The sequence below is a fragment of the Vigna radiata genome, chromosome 10, assembly GCF_000741045.1.
Source record: "Vigna radiata var. radiata cultivar VC1973A chromosome 10, Vradiata_ver6, whole genome shotgun sequence".
In the NCBI taxonomy this organism is placed as follows: Eukaryota; Viridiplantae; Streptophyta; class Magnoliopsida; order Fabales; family Fabaceae; genus Vigna; species Vigna radiata.
In genome coordinates, this window is record NC_028360.1 from 15,377,238 (window position 1) to 15,397,076 (window position 19,839).

Sequence of the window (19,839 nt, forward strand, 5' to 3'; positions counted from 1 at the left end):
AAATTAGTATATAATAATAATAATATATCATTATTTACTATTAATATTATTATGTTTATTATTTTGTATTTGCATCTAACTTTTAATTTTATAAAATGGAAATGGTAGAAGTACTAATATTGAAGTTTCCTCTTAATTTTATATTTTGTAGTATGTTACAAATTCAAATCTGAACCACGTGAATGCATGCTCCATTAATGTAGAGAGAGAAAGAGAAAGATTGTTAAGGATAATGGGGAGGTGTAGGATATTTTTGGAATAAAGAAAATAATGGGAAGGTGTAGAATATTTTTGAAATAAATTAAATTAATGGAGAGGTACAGATCCCACTTCGGGAGGTGTAGGGAGCAACACCCTTTTTTTTTTTTTTCAGAAAATGTGTTTTTACTTTATCCAAACAAGGCTTAATCAAAGTTCTATAATGTCTTAATTTTAAAATTTTATAGTCATTTAAATCTAATAAAAGTTTATCTAAAATAAATCTGAATATAAAATAAATTTGAAAAACTTCTATCAACCATTATAAAAAATCCGATAATGAAATTCTACTTCAATCTCTTAAAAGGTTTCATTTTCAAGTTTTCAAAATATGAAAGCATTTAAAAGAAAAAAAAATAGTATTAAAAGTGTTCAGTAGTTTTTCTATAAAATTTAATCATAAATAAAATTAGTATATAGTCAACACTATTGTCGTATTGGCCAAGAAAACAATCATGATTTGGATGATAAATAAATAGTGTCGTTTTTATAACTTTTATACACTTAGTTGAAATAATGTAGGCAAACTATTTTTTTTTTTATGTTTCTTACTTTTTTAATATTTTCTATTTATTCTTTACTTTTTCACATGAAAATATTTAATTTTCAATTTAAACATTTAATAACATAAACCATTTATTTACTAGATAATCTAAAATAATTATTTTTTTTATTTTCTTATGTTTAATATTTGTTTTATTTAAATAAATTTTTTCGTTTTGATAAAATAATGTTCATTATTTTTCAACAGTTTGGCTAATTTCATATTTTAAAAAAATTTCTTAAATTTTTAAGGTATTTTAATCTTATCATAAACTTAATTATACAATGGTGTATAAATTTATTTCTAGAACAAATTTAATTATTTTAATTTTTTTAATATTATTGTTTATTGTTTATTTTTTTATACAATGGTGTTTATTGTTTATTGTTTATTTTATATTCTTATATTATTATTTTTATTTAACTCATTGTGATAAGTATAATTCTATTACTAAAATCATATAAAAATAGTTTTTTTACTATAATCTAATAATTTAATATCATCGTTATAATTTTTTTTTTATCACCATTCAGTATATGTGTTTAAAAGTAAAAGTTAAAAAAAAAAACTAACAAAATGGTTTAGGGTGTTGCTCCCTACACCTCCCCAAGTAGGATCTGTACCTCCCCACTATTTTAATTTATTTCAAAAATATTCTACACCTCCTTATATTTTCTTTTATTCCAAAAATACCTTACACCTCCCTATTATCCTTAACCATCTTTCTCTTTCTCTCTCTACATTAATGGAGCCATGCATTAATGGAGCATCTACATGATTCAAATTTGAAATTGTGATATATTTTCTTAAATAAATTTGATTCAATCTTATTTTTACTGTTGAATATATTTTTTTCTTTTCAAATTACTTAATAAATGATAAACTTTTGTTCTAAATTTCTAGAAAAATGTTTATATTTATGTGTGTTTTTTTACATATAATATATATAATTTTTAACATTTATATTATGTTTTAACTCACCAACATGTTTGACTCAAATAACATGAATAAAATATTTAATTTATTAGATAAATAATATAAAAATATTATTAAATACTTAAAATATAAAAAAAGTTATTTGTTAAAGATTTAGAATTTATTTAGTTATTTCTTCATTATAAAGTTAGTATATAATAATAATAATATATCATTATTTACTATTAATATTATTATGTTTATTATTTTGTATTTGCATCTGACTTTTAATTTTATAAAATAGAAATGGTGGAAGTACTAATATTAAAGTTTCTTTTGAATTTTATGTTAAAAATTATAGATATTATATATAAAAAAACACACACATATATAAACATTTTTCTAAAAATTTAGAACAAAATTTTACCATTTATTAAGTAATTTGAAAAGAAAAAATATATTCAACAATAAAAATAAGATTCAATCAATCGTATTTAAGAAAATATATATCACAAGTTCAAATTTGGAGTGATGTAAATGCTCCATTAATGAGCCATGTAAATGCTCCATTAATGTAGAGAGAGAAAGAGAAAAATTGTTAAGGTTAGGAGAGGTGTAGGGTATTTTTGGAATAAAAGAAAATAGTGGGGAGGTGTAGAATATTTTTGAAATAAATTAAAATAATGAGGAGGTACAGGTCCCACTTGGAGAGGTGGAGGAAGCAACACCCAATGGTTTATGCTTTAGCGAACTACAAAAATATCTGTTATTGTTGTATATATTTTAATTAAATTCATTTTAGAAATATTTGTTGTCCCTATTAATTTGAATGATTGAGTTATTTTTGGTAAAAAAAAAATTGTGAGGAACGTTTTTAAATAAAAAAACTGGATTTTGTTTGGTGCTTATTCTTCATGGGTTGGTTGTATATTTTTCTAAGCCTTAGATTTGAGCAAATTGCAAATTCTTATATATTTTTTTATGTTAAAGAAGAGTGACATTTGATGCAGAAGCATTTCAAAATGTTGACTAGAGCACAATTTCAAGCATATATATTTCAAAATATCAGTCAGCGCTAAATGAGTACGGATAATTTACTTATAGTGGATACATCAAAGTCCATTTCGAAGTAGATATTAAATTGATAATTTTAACGGATATTGAGTAATAAATATAATATTTTTATTATTTAATTATTAATGGATTAGATAAAAATAGTATGATATTTAATCTGTGAATATATATTCAATTTTTATTTGAACTTTTTTAAAATTTTATAAATTTCTGTTTTATATTTAAAAAAATATTACGAAAAAACTATCAATGATTACTTTATACCCGAGTTCCTGATCTTGTCCTTATTACAAGACACGTTTTAAGAAGAAATGATCTTATCTCTTTTATAATAATTAATAACGATAAAATAATTGTAAGTGTCATTAATAATGAAGGTTAATTAATTGATATATTAGTAATATATTTTTTTCAAAAAATAAATTAAATAAATTATTTTCTTTCATTTGTGTAATTATATTAAAAAAGCCTGCCATTGAAAAAAAATATAAAAGGAAATATAATGCATAATTAAGACCGTCGAATGACTTGTGCCGGTCTGACTTTATATTATAAATAAATGTTTTTTTTCTGACCCAGTCTTGGGCCAACTAATCATAGATCGCTTCAAATTAAAGTAAATAAATAAAAAGTGTTAAAAAATAAAAAAATACAAAACATGTTTTTGAGATTTAAACTATATTATAATGAAAATAAAATAGTGCTTTTAGTATTAGATAATTTCGTATTTGTGTGTGTATTTTTTTTTTTATTTAGCTGTCTTACTGTATATTATTAGAGCACTGTTATTTTATTAAATATCATCAATGCTTCCAACCTAAACCCGAAAATTCAACTTTCACTCCTTTGTTCATTTTTTCCGTTACATTTTTTATTCAAAAAATAGACTACTCCGTTGAGTTTCTGTCTCTTCTGTTTTCTGAAACCAGTGATATAATCTGATGTGTGATTTTTCCACGAAGTTTTGACATATTTTTTTTTATCAGTATGACAGCTTACATAAACGTACATATTAGATTAGAAAAAACCGTGACTAGATTACTTTAAGATCTAGGAAACCGAAAGAAACTCCTGTAATAAGAAAAAAAAAAAAAGAATACAATATTATCTCTGATAAAGGAAATATGTGTAATTTAATTTTTGAATATTGTGATCAATCCAAATTCTTAGTATGAATATTGTGAATGCTGAGTTAGAACCTGATTACCCTTACTTACTATAGAAAGCATTACGTTCTCATGTAGGGATACTCAATTGTAGGTAAAAAAAAAAGATAAATTGATTATAGGTTTAGGATAACAAAAGAGAATCCATTCTCATGTAATAGGAAAGAAGATAAACGATTCCACTCGAATTTTATACGAGAAGAGAATCGATTCTGAAAAAAATAAGACAGAAGAGAATCAATTCTATGTTGTTCTATTAATTGATTCTTTGGCATTTGTTCTTGTGTCGTGAATAGTTTCTTTGCAAGCCAAAAACTCTCACACTCTATCCATTCTTATCTCATCAACACACATAAACTTTGATTCCAACCACACCAAAGCTCATTGCCCAAATATACACACAACCACATAGATAGCCTATCTTCCATCCTCTGTTACAGTATATCAACTGAAACAAAAGAGGCTTAGAGTGTTTCTAAACATTTATTCAACACCATCAAAACAATTGTAAGGATCAACAATATTTTTACTTTAAAACATATAAAATAATTTAAAATAATCAATTAGAAAAGTGTAAAATACTTTTAATTTTAATTAGGTGTTGATTATGAATATTGAGAGTTGTGCATGAAAATTTTTGTTTTTTTCTTAAGGTGTCATACTATTCTTTTCCATAACACATTTTAGGGTTTAATAGTTTTACGTAGTAAATATAATATTTTTTTTACATTATTAATTAATCTAAAATCCTCTTTACTATAACCTTTTCTAGTATTTGTATAAACTAAAATTATACCAACACCATTTTAAAATATAATTACAACATTAGTTTGCTTTTAAATCAAATGAATTGATGTTGTCATTTTTATTAAAATAAATAAATTTCATTCTTAATGTAAAAGATTTACAAAAAAATAAAAGTGAAGTATCTATATATTTATTGTTAAGCTAAATGTATTTGAAAAATATGTTAAATTGTATTTTAGTTAAAGATAATAATACTACACATTTTTTTTATCTCAGGAGACATTATTGAAGAATTATGCATCTTGTATTCAAATATAGCCCTATTTTACATTAATGCTAAATAACTCCACTGATAAATGTGATTTAATCAACTTTAATATTTTAATTGTCCAGCATCTCCACATACCTTTACCTCATTATTGCATTGAAATTCTCTATCTACTAATTCGAATGCATTTATTAAATTTTCACTCCTTTATATTATTATTTGGAAATATGAATCCATTTTTCAACGACACTGTAATTAGAGGAGCAAGAAAAAAAACATTATCTAGCACTTTTTGGAAGAATACATTGCAGAGAAAGAGAGATAAATAAGTATAAAATGAGAGAAAGACACGTGAGTCACATGATATGTGATCTAATAAAAAGAAGAAATCATTGAGAGTGATTGGGTATATAAAAAAATACAAAAAAGGAACAAAAATATAAAAATGTATAGCATTGAAAGAACAGGCCTTGAAAAAGTAAGAACCACAAACAACTATCTATCATGTAACACACATAATATATTTTTAGATGAGTAAAAAAAGCAATTGAAAATTTTGAAATAATAAATATTATTTAATTATTTTCCATTACTAATTGTGATTGATGCATTTTATACGAAAAGGAGTGATATTTGATGACATACTCATGAATAGTCTTTTGAATGAGGGTGGTTAAGATACAATAAGAAATAGTTGTGAATATGGTTGGTTTGAAGCATGAAAATATGAGCGTGAAGGGCATTGATAAATTTTGGAGTTCCTAGGGATGGTTGACGTTACGTTGTTGGGTGGTGAACTTTGATCCGCTTGTTCCCATACCGAAACCAAACCCCATACCCATGCCAAATCCAATTCCAAAGCCATTGTTATCACCATGATCGTTGCTTGAAGAACCTTTCTTATAATCTCCTTCTCTGCCTCCACTTCCACCACCACTTCCCCCTCCCTCTCCTCCTCCTCCTCCTCCACCCATGCCGCCATTCCCTGTACCTCCACCGTAGCCACTACCATACCCATGACCTTCCCCTTCACTGCCATATCCACCTCCATTTCCACCACCACCACCACCACCTCCTCCCATACCACTCACACCACCACCAACACCTGCGCCAAAGCCACTTCCATAGCCTTCACCTCCATTTCCACCACCATCACCACCTCCTCCTCCTCCCCCTCCACCCCCACCACTACCTTCACCCATGCCAGCTGCTCCCACACCTGCACCTCCACCAAAACCACTACCATGACCTTCTCCTTCATTACCAAAACTATCACCTCCACCACCACCTCCCCCGCCTCCTCCGCCACCTCCTCCTATGCCTCCTATTCCTCCACCTTCACCAAAACCACTACCATGACCTTGCCCTCCATTGCCAACTCCTCCACCTTCACCTCCACCTCCGCCACCACCACTACCTCTTCCTGTGCCTCCCACTCCTCCACCTGACCCATAACCACTGCCGTGACCATGTCCTTCATTGCCAGCTCCCCCACCTTCACCTCCACCTCCACCTCCACCTCCACCTCCACCTCCACCTCCTCCTATGCTGCCCATTGCTCCACCTGCACCAAAGCCATTGCCATAACCTTGCCCTTTGTTGCCAACTCCTCCACCTTCACCTCCACCTCCCCCACCTCCACCTCCACCTCCCCCTCCCGTGTTTCCCATTCCTCCCCCTTCACCAAAACCACTACCATGACCTTCTCCTCGGTTGCCAATACCTCCACCTTCACCACCACCGCCACCACCTCCACCTCCACCTCCTCCTATGCCTCCTACTCCCCCACCTGAGCCAAAACCACTACCACGTCCTTGTCCTTCATTTCCAACTCCTTCACCTTCACCACCACCTCCTCCTCCCCCACCCCCCTGTCCTCTATTAGCCCCGCCTACACCAAAGCCAGCACCAAACCCTCTACCTTGACCTATTCCACCATGACTTGAGCCACCGCCACCGCCTCCGCCTCCACCTCCTTCTCCATCATGCCCAACGCTTACCCCAACACCAAATCCACTACCATGACCATAGCCCACACCATTTTCACCAACACCTCCACCCTCTCCTCCTCCACCACCACCACCTCCACCTAGTCCGTAACCCCTACCAACTTGTACATTTTCTTCATCGTTCTTAGAATCGCTACCACCTTTTCCAAAGAAACTGCCGCAACCCCTCCAACTTGTATACGAGCAATAATTATCAGCATAATTTCTACCATCAACATACATGCCACGAGTAACACCACTCATCGAAGCACAAAAAGTGCCCCACAGAAGTAGAACCAAGTACAAAAACTTAGGAACAGCAGCACTCATTTCTGTTTACGTACGTACAAGCACAGCTGAGTGAACAACTTACTTGCTTGACGTTCTTGGTTCTGATGGCCCCTTTATATAGGAAAACAAATCTATTAAAATATCCATCATGGTCATGCTAAATTCAAAAGGGAAGTGTCATGGGCAAGAGAATTGAACATTCAAGTCAAGAAGGTCCAATAATTTTCTTGCTTGGTCAACCATGGCCGCCTGAAAATATGACACAAGTTTAGACCAATCATAAATTAATGTCTATCAGATAATAATAATCCAAATCCTTACATTCCCATGATTGTTGGTGAAACTGCGTTTTAATATAAAGTATATTAAGCTCCAGTTAGACAGCATTATACTACAACCAATAATTATATGTAGTGGAGTTGGTGACAGTATGATCTCCTAATATATCAAAAGGAAACAAAGATATTCAAGTTTGATTATAGTCTTCCGTGACTTATCATTTCAACTCAAGAACAGCTTCTGAATCTGATATTTAATCAGTACTCACTTCTCTTTAATTAATTGACAAAATAATGGAGGCACATTACATGAGCAAAATGAAGGAAAGGACTGCAAGGTGGGTAGCATGTGTGACTAATTAAAAATATTGAGTTTTGGTTACTAATATTTGCTCCTTTCAATATAGAGTATGTTTGCTTTCGTAGTGGCTTACTAAACATTTGAAGTGTACGCCCACCAAAATACAAGCAAATCCCCACTTCCAGCAATCCTAAAATTTCATCATGGAACATAAAAGTTGGAAGACAGCTTGATAATGCAACTACTATCACTAATTCCTCACCATATTGTCATTTTTAATGTTATTAGTGTAACTTTAATTAAACATTTTATGGATTAAATGTTGTGAATTTTCAAATTTTATTATTCATATTTTTTATTACATTTTTTTTTTCAATTTTCCAATATTTTATCCTTAATTTTTATAAAACAACGTGGATGATCTGTTTCCTTAGAAAAAAAAAACTAGTGATACATTATCACCTCTTAGGAATTGAACAGTTTGTGCAATGTGCGAAATTAAACTTTTGTTAAAAAGTAGTTGTAAAATTGACAAAATAGTGATATTTAAGTGGTGAAATATGTAATAAATAAGAATGTAGTTATGTATTGTGAGTTTTAAGTATATGCCATATATTTTATTTTTTACTTTTTTAATGTTAGTGTTGTTAACGTGCTAGGATTAGTGCTATTTGACTACTGAAATACAAGGCAGTCTGGAAGAAAAAGTCAATTAATTTTTTTTGTAACAAAAAGAGTCAATCATTGCCAAGTAAAAGAATGAAATGGACATTGATGGGTTCCTTTTTGGGTATAAAATAGATGGTTTTTAAATATGGAGTTAGATCTTTTATGTGTGAATATAATTGGTTGTTGGAGCATAATCTTTTTTTCTAAGATCCGATGCTTCTAATATCTGCCACGTTATGCGTAAGGGAAAAATAAAATACTAGGAAAGCACTATATGTAATAAATGGCACGTTTTTATTCATCAAATTATGAGCAGTGTGACACAATTTTTCAAAACATCATGGAGAGGCCCAAAATGTTCGAAAGATCTTACTTGTTTTGGGAAGAGATTGTTATTCCTCGTAATTCTACGGATTTTCCGACAAGTAAATCTTAATGAGTTTATTAAGATCTTTGGTATTTGGTAAAAGCTCAACTACTTCTATAATTGCGTGAATATAATTTCTCAAGGAGGGAATACAATCTCTGTTATTGCTTGAAGTTGTTGATCCAATCATAACATGCATTTTCGGACAGATTAATCATTAGAAAATTATAGTGATTCAACTTTCTTTTTTTTAAATTATGTCACTTTGTTCTGCAAAATAATAAATATTTTCAAATTCATATAGATTTTCCATAGTCTATCATTCCTTCAAGCATATCGAAATTATTTCTCAAAATGCCTCAAGTATCAACCCCAATTATATGCATTCAATGGAGGGTTATTTTGTTCGACATCTCTATAAACAGCATAATTAAGTTTTTAATTTAGTTTATTATTGTTATCCCTAAAACAACTTCATTTCACCACTGAACGTGGATAAAGTCACAAATTATCTTTTAATTTAACAGATTGTTTTGGATATTTGAGTACTGTTTTTTAAAATCTCAATTTCAATTTTATTTTGCAATATTGGGAAATAGGTGATATGTTTAAGAATTTCTCTCGAAGGAAAAGTCAAATTCGTAGCAATGTTCAAGCAGTTATATAGTATGAAAAAACTATAGTAAAAGATATAGTATCTAAAAATATATTTTTAACATATAACAATTCATTTGACTCATGAAAAATAATTATATATTTTTTATTTTTCATTCTAAAATTGTTTAAGAAAAATATTCTTTTAAATTCGTGTCCTTATTTTCTTTTTCGTTTTAGGTTGAACTGCCCTGTGTAGTCGACTTTCGTAGTCGTACAGCCCAGCTATCTCTTTGGTCAGGTTTTCGTGTGGTAAATTGTCTTCGCCTTTTTTTTGGTCTTTGTCTTTTTTATTTTTTTCTAATTATTTTTAAGATAAAATAATATTATTCATTCTTTAAAAAATTAAATAAAATATTAAATAATTTATATAATTTTTAACTTCTTAAAATTCTAAATTCATAATGTTATTATTTTTATCTCCAAAATTTCATTCTAATTTTAAATTAATTTTAAATTTAAATTAAAAATATTTAATAAAAATATTTATATAATATTTATATAAAAATAACATTAACTACGTATTCATATAAAATCGTAACATATTAAGTGTGAGCTATAACTTTATTTTAAAAATAGTTACTGTATCAGTATACCCTCGTTTTTCATATAACCGAAATTTATTTGCATAATTAATTCAAATATTGGTGTTAAGTTAGTCTTTTTATTTTTTGTAAAAAAAATCAACTTACCCAGAATCTTTAGCTAATGGAAGAATATATTGTTTATGTATTTTTGTCATTTAAGTTTTAGACTGATTATTTATTTTGTTGTTTTGATGCACAAAAGAAAAGAAAGCAGTTTTCTTGGCGTTCCATACTCAAGTTAAGTGCAAAACTGATTACTTATTTAAATAAATTGGCCTATAATTGTTTTTTTTTTTTTAAAAAAAAGAATTGGCTAGAGTTTAGTTGCTCTTTTTTAAAATGATTTGTTTGATAATTTATTTAAAAACTTGATCTTCTTTCGATTGATTTTTTTTTTTTGTAAACATGTTATAAAAATTGAAAGTAGTATTTGCCTTTTCTCTGATGGTGTAGTTTTGGTTTGGTTTGTTTCTTTCATTTTTAAAACAGTAATTTTTACTTATTATTAACCACGTGTGTCAAAATGTTATCATTTCAGTTTTATCAACAAAAATAACGTCTTAATTCCATAGAAAAACATGTCTTAACTAATAACATCCTTTTTTTTTCTATAATTTGTTATGTTTTTAGTATTTATAAAAAATTCTTCAAAATTAGATGATATTTTTGAAAACATGATTTTAAAGGTTTTTCATTCTTTTGTGTATAATTTGTATGTAATAGAAATATACTCTATATTTTAAAATATAACTATTTTAGAAGGAGTTTACATTTTAAAATAAGTTCTCAAAAGAAAAATTATAGCAAAGTGAATCCTGACAATTAATATAAATCATTCTAATTATAACACAATTATATCTTAATTATGAAATATGAAGTTGTATTATTCTATTATTAATAAAATATTCTCACTTCAAATAAAAACACCTTTACTAACTAACAAAACACTGAAGTTTTCAAGACACAGTGTTCATCCATAAACTATCCACCATGTCTCTTCCATATCCGCCTTTGCCTATCCCACCACCGCTTCCATTTCCTACACCACCGCCATTGCCTACTCCACCACCACTGCTACCGCCTACTCCACCACCACCTCCATATCCTCCACCACCGCCAGCGCCCACTCCACCACCACCTCCATTTCCTCCACCACCCCCTCCATTTCCTACACCAACGCCAGTGCCTACTCCACCACCACCTCCATTTCCTCCACCACCGCCATTGCCTACTCCACCACCACCTCCATTTCCTCCACCACCGCCAGTGCCTGCTCCACCACCACCGACAATGCCTGCTCCACCACCACCTCCATTTCCTCCACCACCCCCATTGCCTGCTCCACCACCACCTCCATTTCCTCCACCACCACCTCCATTCCCTACACCACCGCCAGTGCCCACTCCACCACCACCTCCATTCCCTCCACCACCGCCATTGCCGACTCCAACCCCACCTCCATTTCCTCCGCCACCGCCATTGCCTACTCTACCCCCACCTCCATTTCCTCCACCACCACCTCCATTTCCTCCACCACCTCCATTTCCTCCACCACCTCCACTTCCTACTCCACCACCACCTCCATTTCCTCCACTACCGCTACCACCAAATCCTCCATTTCCACCATTAAATCCTCCGTTCCCATTACCACCACCACTTCCACCTGCATATCCTCCGTTCCCGCCCCCAAATCCTCCATTTCCACCCCCTATCCCACCTCCAACTCCTCCATGGCCATTTCCAATTCCACCCCCACTCCCATAAGCACCGTTCCCTCCACCGCCACCTATGCCGCCGGCGGAGCCAGCAGCACCCCCATAGACATGCAAGTGGTGAAAAACTTCCTTGTGGTCATGAGACCCCCCAAGCTTTCTGGCCTGGCAGCCGATAATTGCTAAAAGAAAAGCAAGCAAAAGCAATTTGGAAAACATGACTGCTATCTATAAAGGCAATGGTTGGTGATATAAGGGAATGTCCCCCAACATATCCATAATATAAGTTTTCCACAGCTCTAACACAGAAACACTCTGCTCTTCTGCGTTTAAACTTTGCAGTTGCCCCACGCATTCCCTGCTCCATCACCTACCCCTTTCACTCTTCCATCACACACTGCTCCAAATTCACTTCCAACCATAAACACCCTTTTCTAATAATATCTTTATTTACTTTCAAAACAAACTTTACGCAATCAAATTTTCTCTAAACACACACATGTCTTCTAATTCACAAATACTAACCTGTAATGCCGTTTGAAAAATCAAAATACTATTTACTATTATATATATCAAATCAGAAATATTTAAGCATTCTTTCTAAGTAACTAAAAACCGGAAAAACCATATCTTCTTTTATTTTCACACATACTTTCCATCTATTATTTTACTTTTCAATCTTTCTCTTTTATATAAATATAAAGGTTAATTTTTTTAATAACTAAAAAATGGTTCGAAAAAACATTTTTCTATTTGATAAAGAAAACCAAAAGTTAAAACTTCAACGATTAATAAAACTAATAAATACTAACAAATCAGAATAGAACAAGACATTGATAAGAAATTAATATATAAAAAAGATAATGTTTTTATGAAAATATATAAAATTTGTAAACGAATGTCAGAAGCGTTTGTAGTGTAGCTGTAGGAAGGAAATATATGTAAATGACAAAGGTAGAATGTTATTATTATGTGCATGATTCTAAGCGAGCGTGAGCTCAAGAGAGACATCATTAGCATCTGGACCGGAGTGGCTGCGATTGAAGAATGAATGTGAAGTAGCCCTGGAGGTCATTGATAAGGACAGTGTGGTCTCACACATTATCTCTCCTCCTCCGATGGCAGCAGCAATTCTGTCATGGAATCTTTCACGGTCGCTTTGGTATCCGGTGTCACCCCATAATGACACCTTTTCAGGACCAATTTTATTCTCCTGAAAAAACAAAATGGAATAAACTGTTCATTCACCATTCTATAATAATTAAGTTTTGTTGCATTAGTATTATGTATGTGTGCGTGGGGGCAGCCAGAAAATCAACGAGACACTGATGAGAAGGAGTTACTTACTTGGACAGTCTGGTCACTCAGAAGACCCTCGAAGATGATGTAGGACTTCATCTTCTCTTCATTAATCGATTTACCCCCATGCTTTCCACTCTCACAATCATTCCTGCCATAACAAAACAAATTATTCATCTTCATCACTCAATCCTAACGTTTATATCTTACTTTCCCAGAATATCTTCTTCAGTAATCAGACACCCAATGGAGAAACTAATTAATATCTTTTTCACGTCTTAACCATGAAATTAATTGTTCCATCTTTCTCAATCAGACCAGCATGTCACATTTTCCTAATTCTACTCCTATAAATTGGATATGGAATGATGTTTTTACCTTTGTTTCTTCACTTACTTAACAAAATTGGAGAAATACAGCTTTTCTTTATAAGTTAAACAATTTTAATAACATAGTTAATTTGGCAGGAAGAGTTTCCATTTTGCCTGTGAACTATAGTAATTATTTTTTTATAGTTAAAATTTTAAATTATTTGCTAAACAGGCATTGTATATGATATAATATTAATGTAACTAAAAATGTCTTGATTTAACTAAAATCTTGACAAATAAACATTTAAAAACAAGTGTATTTTATAAAGTCATTTCTTTATTAATATCTTAGTCCAAAAAATATACCAATGCTTTCTTTTTTTCACCACTTTTAAAAATAATACAAAATAAACACATGATGATATGACACTGACACACACAGACCATATATACATAAAGACATGTTACATAAAAGAAAAACATGTGATGCTGATTTTCTATCCAACTATATTTTTTTACTAATTATGCCTGATATAACATATATATCCTATATTTTTTATAATTTAAAAAGCCAACTTTAGCACACCAGAAGACAATTTATAAAGTTTAAAAATAATATATAGACAGTGTAAAAAAGAAAATAATCGAATTTTGAAAAATAGTAAATCTATATGTAAAAATATTTTCGAAACAAAAGTAAATGGAACAAGAAATACCGTTGAGCATGGGTGGGAAGAAGCTGTTCCGTGCAGGTTCTTTGGTGAGGATTCTGTTGGGTGTATCTTGAGCCAAGAGTTGAGAATGTGGAGGCTAGAAACTCCGGAGCCACTGCCTTCTTCTTTGTACCTATTACAAAAAATTAATAAATAATAATTCATTATAAATTCTAGTGGGGGTTAAGAAAACGTTATAATTAACAAATATTATTAATTATTAATTAATATGTAATAAAATGATACAGTATAATTCATTTGAATATTTTTCAACGTCAGTAAATGATCTCATGAAAAAAATGTGTAACAGTAGCCAACATTAAAAGTAAATTTTGTTGGAACAAAATCCTGAAGAATATTTGACGTTACTTTGGTCTTGTTTGTGACGGAAAAGGGTCCACTACCCCTGGTTGGTTCCTTTATTTTCTGTGTATATTTATATATTCTTTTTCAGTGTTTATAGATCTAATTTCCTCTATTGAACCAAACAAAATGTCTAACGTAGTCTACACCTATCTATATCTTCCTTATACATGATGCATACATCTGTGACAAGAGAACTTGCTCATAAGTAACTGATGCACAGTACAATTATATACCTTCACTCTTCTGCTCCTGCTTCATGCTCCTGTACATCTGTCATCAATACACAACCATTTTGAAACTTTAACACGAACAATAAATTATGAAGGAGTTGCATTCTTTATCAGGAAATTGTTTTATCATTTCAAAATAGATAAATTAAATAAGAAAAAGAAACCAGGAAGTGAACTTTCCCCCATAACTTTATTCCTGGTTGTGGAGAAAAGAGTAACCTGAAGGTGGCTTTTGACATGAGCTATGGTAAGCCCCTTTACATTCATTATCTGTAAGACCAACTTTGGTGTGGCCCCTGTAAATCCAAATCAACACCATTCAAATCAAAGAAATAAGACTTTTAATAACATATATAAATAGAAGACGAGAGTTGCGTAAAGAGAGTAATCTTTTTACGAGATAACCTCCGGTGACGAACCTGATTGTGACTGGAATAGGGTACGTGAAAAGCAATAAAAAAGATATGTATAAGAAGCTTACTGTCTTCTCCTCCAAGTCTCTGAACTGCATGCACGAAGCAGCGATGGAGATCTGGTGTCCAACGAAGCCTGGGCATTTTGGATCGAACGTAAGGCCTAACCATAGGAGTTTTGAGGTTTATCTCAGGAAAACGAGGAGGAGGGTGTGAAGGGTTATTGATATGATCAACAAGGGTGGTGACGAGAGAAGAGGAAGAAGAAGAGATGGTTGAAGGCGGGGAGCGTTTGAGAGAGCTGAGATCGGTCTGAGCAGCTTGAGGCTTCATTGAATTGAGGGAAGAGAGGAGAGGAGAGGAGAGGAGAGGAAGAAAGGGTGTGTGAAGTGAAGAAACAAAAGAGAATAAATACTAAGCAAGAGTGTGTGGCAGAAAGGGTTGTCCTTTAGTGCAGCTTTTGTTACCCCTCTTGGAAGGGCCAGTTTAGTCCTAGAGAGGTTCGATGGATAAAAGGAAAACTTGAGACACGGAAACTCAGAAACCCCAAATTCTTCAAAAATGCCTTCATGATTGGGTGAAAATGAAAGGTTAAAAAGTGATATCATTTTCTTTGTGATATCATTTTCTTTAGACATTCCCTTCGGTCTTTTCCAGACATTCTTTGTCTCTTAAGGAAAAGAATCACCTACATACTTCTTTATTATTATAAATACAATTCAGGAACTACACCGACCTTTCTAAATAGTACTCTATTATCAGAGGTCAAGCCAAACATATACAAATATACTTTACAGGAAAAAAATACTAAAATAGTTAACAATTGTTCTTTTCTTTTTCACACATATAATTTTTACATTATTATACAGTATGTAAGATATGCTCGTGTCCATTACTTTTTGTGTCCTTAATTCAAGCCAAGATGTTTTCGTACACAAGTTTCTAAAGTTATACTTGTCGACATTTGAATAATCAATACATCACATATAATAAATATTGTAATAAATATTGTAATAAATACATACACGTTGTTAATAGTGTATATATAGATGAACCTTCCTTTACTTATGAGTTTAGAATTTGTAGACATATTCCATTTCAAAGTTTTTTTACCCGTTAATTAGGCATCTTAATCCTCCATTAACCACTTATTATTATATTATAATACTATTAACATGAATACACTATTGTAAAAGTGAAATATATTAAGTATTTGACTTTTTATATCAATCTTTTTATATCAATTCTCAGTTGATATAAAATATCATTATAAAAAGTTTATTTTGCGTTAACGATTATCGGAGTTCTCTCATTCATGATGTATTATATTTTTACATTTACGTTTTAATCAAGTAATAAAAATATGACACTAAACACACACTCAAATTCTCTTAATCTCAAATCTTTCTCTTTGTTTTTTACCACAACTGTTATATTTACCACCTTCTCTTCTTTTTTATACTTTGTGTCCCTTTTCATACATATTTCAAAAGTCAAAAATATGATTACCCCATTTTTTTATTTGTTGAAACTTAAACTAGAAAAAGTCATTAATGAAATTCATTAAATAAGGAGTGAGACAATTGAATAAAATTTAATGAACTATAAAGTTATTAAAAGAAGTAACGTTAGATCACGTGTTACCAACATTTATGAATGTATTTTTTTTTTCAATGTTACGGAACATAATTACGTTTTTTTTCAGTTAATTACAAGAATTAGTAATTGCGGTAGTAAATGGCAATAAAAGTAATTTACTTCAAAGTGACAAAAAAGACGTGTTGAAGTCAAAATGAATTGGAAAATAAAATTTTAACACCATTTTTTGACACCATTTTGACATTGCACACGTATCAAAATGTGGTTGGATGATTTCAAATTAAAAAACAAACTTTGGTTTTTTTCTTCCAAACATACCCCTGTCTCGACTTTTTTAATTTGAAATCGTCCACTCACATTTTGACACGTGTGCAGTATCAAAATAGTGTCAAAAAATGGTATTAAAATATCATTTCCAAATGAATTTAGCCGGGAAATAATTTACGTGGGGAATAGCTGGCTAACTCAGAAGAAAGAATGGAATTGAAGTTAAGAGATATGACATAAGCAACATTGAATGTCCCAGAGAAAGCAACAACGTTAGAATGGTCATAAAGCCAAACCAATAAGATGAAGACAGGTGTTGCCACGTAGACATGCTTCGCATGATGGAGTTTCCTCTTACACCTAGTTAAGGAGGAGTTGGTAGCCATTGGCGTGCATGGAAGTTTCTTCACGTGATGCCAAAATGTTTGAACTCAAATAAACTCAGTGCGTTTCTACCTCAGACTTAGACCTCTCTTCTTTTGAAACGCTCAAACACATTCATGGGTTGGAATAATACCAAATGAATTTATTAATTTATTAATGACATTAATAATATTATAGACGACAAAAATATTTGTGTTCCTGAACATATATAAATATAATTTACAGATATTTATTATTTTTACTGATATTTATTATTTGTAAATAATGAATATTTTAATATTTATTTATATATAATTGAGTATAAATATTATATTGTCTTATATGTAAAAATAAATTAAAATATAATTTATATTTTATTAAGTTAAATTTAATCAAAATTAATTTTATTTTTATTATTTAATTTATATACTTTTTAAATTTTTTTAGATTTTATTTTAAAAATTTATAAAAATATATTTTTTTAATATTCATAAGTATAAGTTTTAAAGTACTTACATATATTTCTTAAACAAATATTTGACATATATAATATAAATTTTTTTATTGTAAATCAATAGGGTTAGATGTTGAGGTATCGCTGGTAGAGGAAGATGATGTTGTATAGTTTCCTTTTGGTGATTAAATTTAATTCTTATAATAATAACTATTATTTGGATTATTTTATTTTAGAGAATTATATGAGTGTTATATTTATAAGTGGTGTTATCACAATGTCTTATTTTATCTTATCAGTAATAAATTGTTAAAATTAGAATGTTACGTTATGTAAAAAAAAAAATCACTAATTGATTATTTTATTGTTTTCAATTAAGAATCATACCATTCAGATTTTATATTAAGTTATTCATATCTCAAGGAGAATCTCATAATGTTTTTTTAACTATTTAAAACTTTGAAAAACAATATGTGAAAGTCCAAATTCTTTTTACTTTTTCGATGCAAGTGAAAAATGGCTCACTGTGAAACATTTCATCACTATTATTATTAGATATCTGACAACGAGGATATACAATCTTAAATTATAATATCTAAACGTCTAACTCTCATTTTATAAATTATGTCAATCGATTTCTTTGTTTTTGATTTGGTTAGTGTTTGTTAAAATGGTCCAACCTTTCAAAAAAATTTAGGTTTAATATTTAATTTTGTCTTTAATTTGATTGACAAATCTTAATTTAGTCTCTTTTTAGAAAAGTATTTGAAATCAGTCTTTATTTTTAAATTTTTGAGTCAAAATAGTCCTTTTCGTTAAATAATGACAAACGTTATTAAATTTTTTTTTTCTCTCTTCTCATTTTCTGTGCATTGCAGGTTTTTGTCAGCATTTGTAGTATTTAATGATTATTGTACTTTTCCCAATAAAATTTAATATCCTTCATTGAATAATGAAGTCAGAAAAATTTAGTTATGAATAAAGATTATACTCACTCATTACCTCTACTACCAAATGGAATTCTTTTACGTTTATTTATAAATGTGATTCTCTTTAAAAAAATACTTTTATTTAGTTATTACTTTATGATGTATATAACTAAATAAAAGAAAAAATAAAAAAAAAAAACAAAAAAATCATTAAAAAATTAAATTTTTTATTTTTAATTTTAGAGTAATTAAGAAATAAATACCTTTTAAAAAAATTATAAACTCACTTACTTTACAAGAATTAAAAATATATACTTAGATTTATTTTTAATCCATTTTTCAAAATTTTAAAAAATGTACTGTAAAAGTAATAACTAAATAAAAGTACTTTTTTAAAGAGAATCACACTTATAAAGAAACGTAAAAGTATTCCATTTGGTAGTAGAGGTAACGAGTGAGCATAATCTTTATTCATAACTAAATTTTTCTGACTTCATTACTCAATGAAGGATATTAAATTTTATTGAGAAAAGTACAATAATCATTAAATATTGCAAATGCTGACAAAAACCTGCAATGCACACAGAAAAAAAATTAATGATGTTTGTCATTATTTAACCGAAGAGACTATTTTGACTCAAAAATTTAAAAGTATGGATCAATTTCAAACACTTTTTTAAAGAAGAATTAAATTGAAATTTGTCAACCAAACTAAAGACAAAGTTGGATATTAAACTAAAAATTTAATTTTGTCCAAATTTAGTAAAAAAATTTCAATTTGGTCCACAACTAGTAAAATTTATCTTAATCAAATTCCTTCCATTAAATAAACAGAAATGATATTAACTTTTTTCTCTTTCTCCTATAATCGTTTGATCAGCTATTGACCGAATAGTTCATCTTAGAGACAACGTTAGAACACTTCATCTCCTTTACCTCCTGTCAATCGGTCAGTTAGGTTTTAGAATTTATTGAATGACCGTGTTAAAAAATCTTAAACATCACTAATAATTAAGTTTACAAACAAAATATATTTATTAGTTATTATGTCATAATTAAGCATGTGTTAATTATAA

The 19,839-nt window shown here is 30.1% G+C and overlaps 2 protein-coding genes across 2 annotated transcripts; both read right to left on the reverse strand.

The window, feature by feature from the left end:
* Positions 1-5,321: 5,321 nt before the first annotated feature.
* On the reverse strand, positions 5,322-12,209 carry LOC106774900 (glycine-rich cell wall structural protein 1.8-like). Its single transcript, XM_014661925.2, has 2 exons — positions 11,090-12,209; positions 5,322-7,292 (listed from the first exon to the last, which is right to left on the reverse strand). Exons 1-2 carry the CDS (start codon positions 12,036-12,038, stop codon positions 5,734-5,736), a joined length of 2,508 nt encoding a protein of 835 aa, XP_014517411.2. The 5' UTR covers positions 12,039-12,209; the 3' UTR covers positions 5,322-5,733.
* A 588-nt stretch (positions 12,210-12,797) lies between these two features.
* Positions 12,798-15,501, reverse strand: LOC106774902 (protein PHR1-LIKE 1-like). Its single transcript, XM_014661927.2, has 6 exons — positions 15,220-15,501; positions 14,958-15,034; positions 14,742-14,778; positions 14,146-14,275; positions 13,167-13,269; positions 12,798-13,032 (listed from the first exon to the last, which is right to left on the reverse strand). The coding sequence occupies exons 1-6, from the start codon at positions 15,482-15,484 to the stop codon at positions 12,802-12,804; spliced, it is 843 nt and encodes a 280-aa protein (XP_014517413.1). The 5' UTR covers positions 15,485-15,501; the 3' UTR covers positions 12,798-12,801.
* Between the last annotated feature and the right edge of the window lie 4,338 nt (positions 15,502-19,839).

What these genes read in the sequence shown, in the direction of transcription:
- LOC106774902 (XM_014661927.2), bottom strand. Translation starts at nt 15,484, where the DNA reads ATGAAGCCTCAAGCTGCTCAGACCGATCTCAGCTCTCTCAAACGCTCC. An exon ending in GCAGGAGCAGAAGAGTGAAG is followed by an intron (nt 14,276 to 14,741) that starts GTATATAATTGT and finishes TTTTTGTAATAG; the next exon opens with GTACAAAGAAGAAGGCAGTG. An exon ending in CTTCCCACCCATGCTCAACG is followed by an intron (nt 13,270 to 14,145) that starts GTATTTCTTGTT and finishes TTGTTATGGCAG; the next exon opens with GAATGATTGTGAGAGTGGAA.
- LOC106774900 (XM_014661925.2), bottom strand. Translation starts at nt 12,038, where the DNA reads ATGTTTTCCAAATTGCTTTTGCTTGCTTTTCTTTTAGCAATTATCGGC. An exon ending in TGGAAGAGACATGGTGGATA is followed by an intron (nt 7,293 to 11,089) that starts GTTTATGGATGA and finishes GTACGTAAACAG; the next exon opens with AAATGAGTGCTGCTGTTCCT.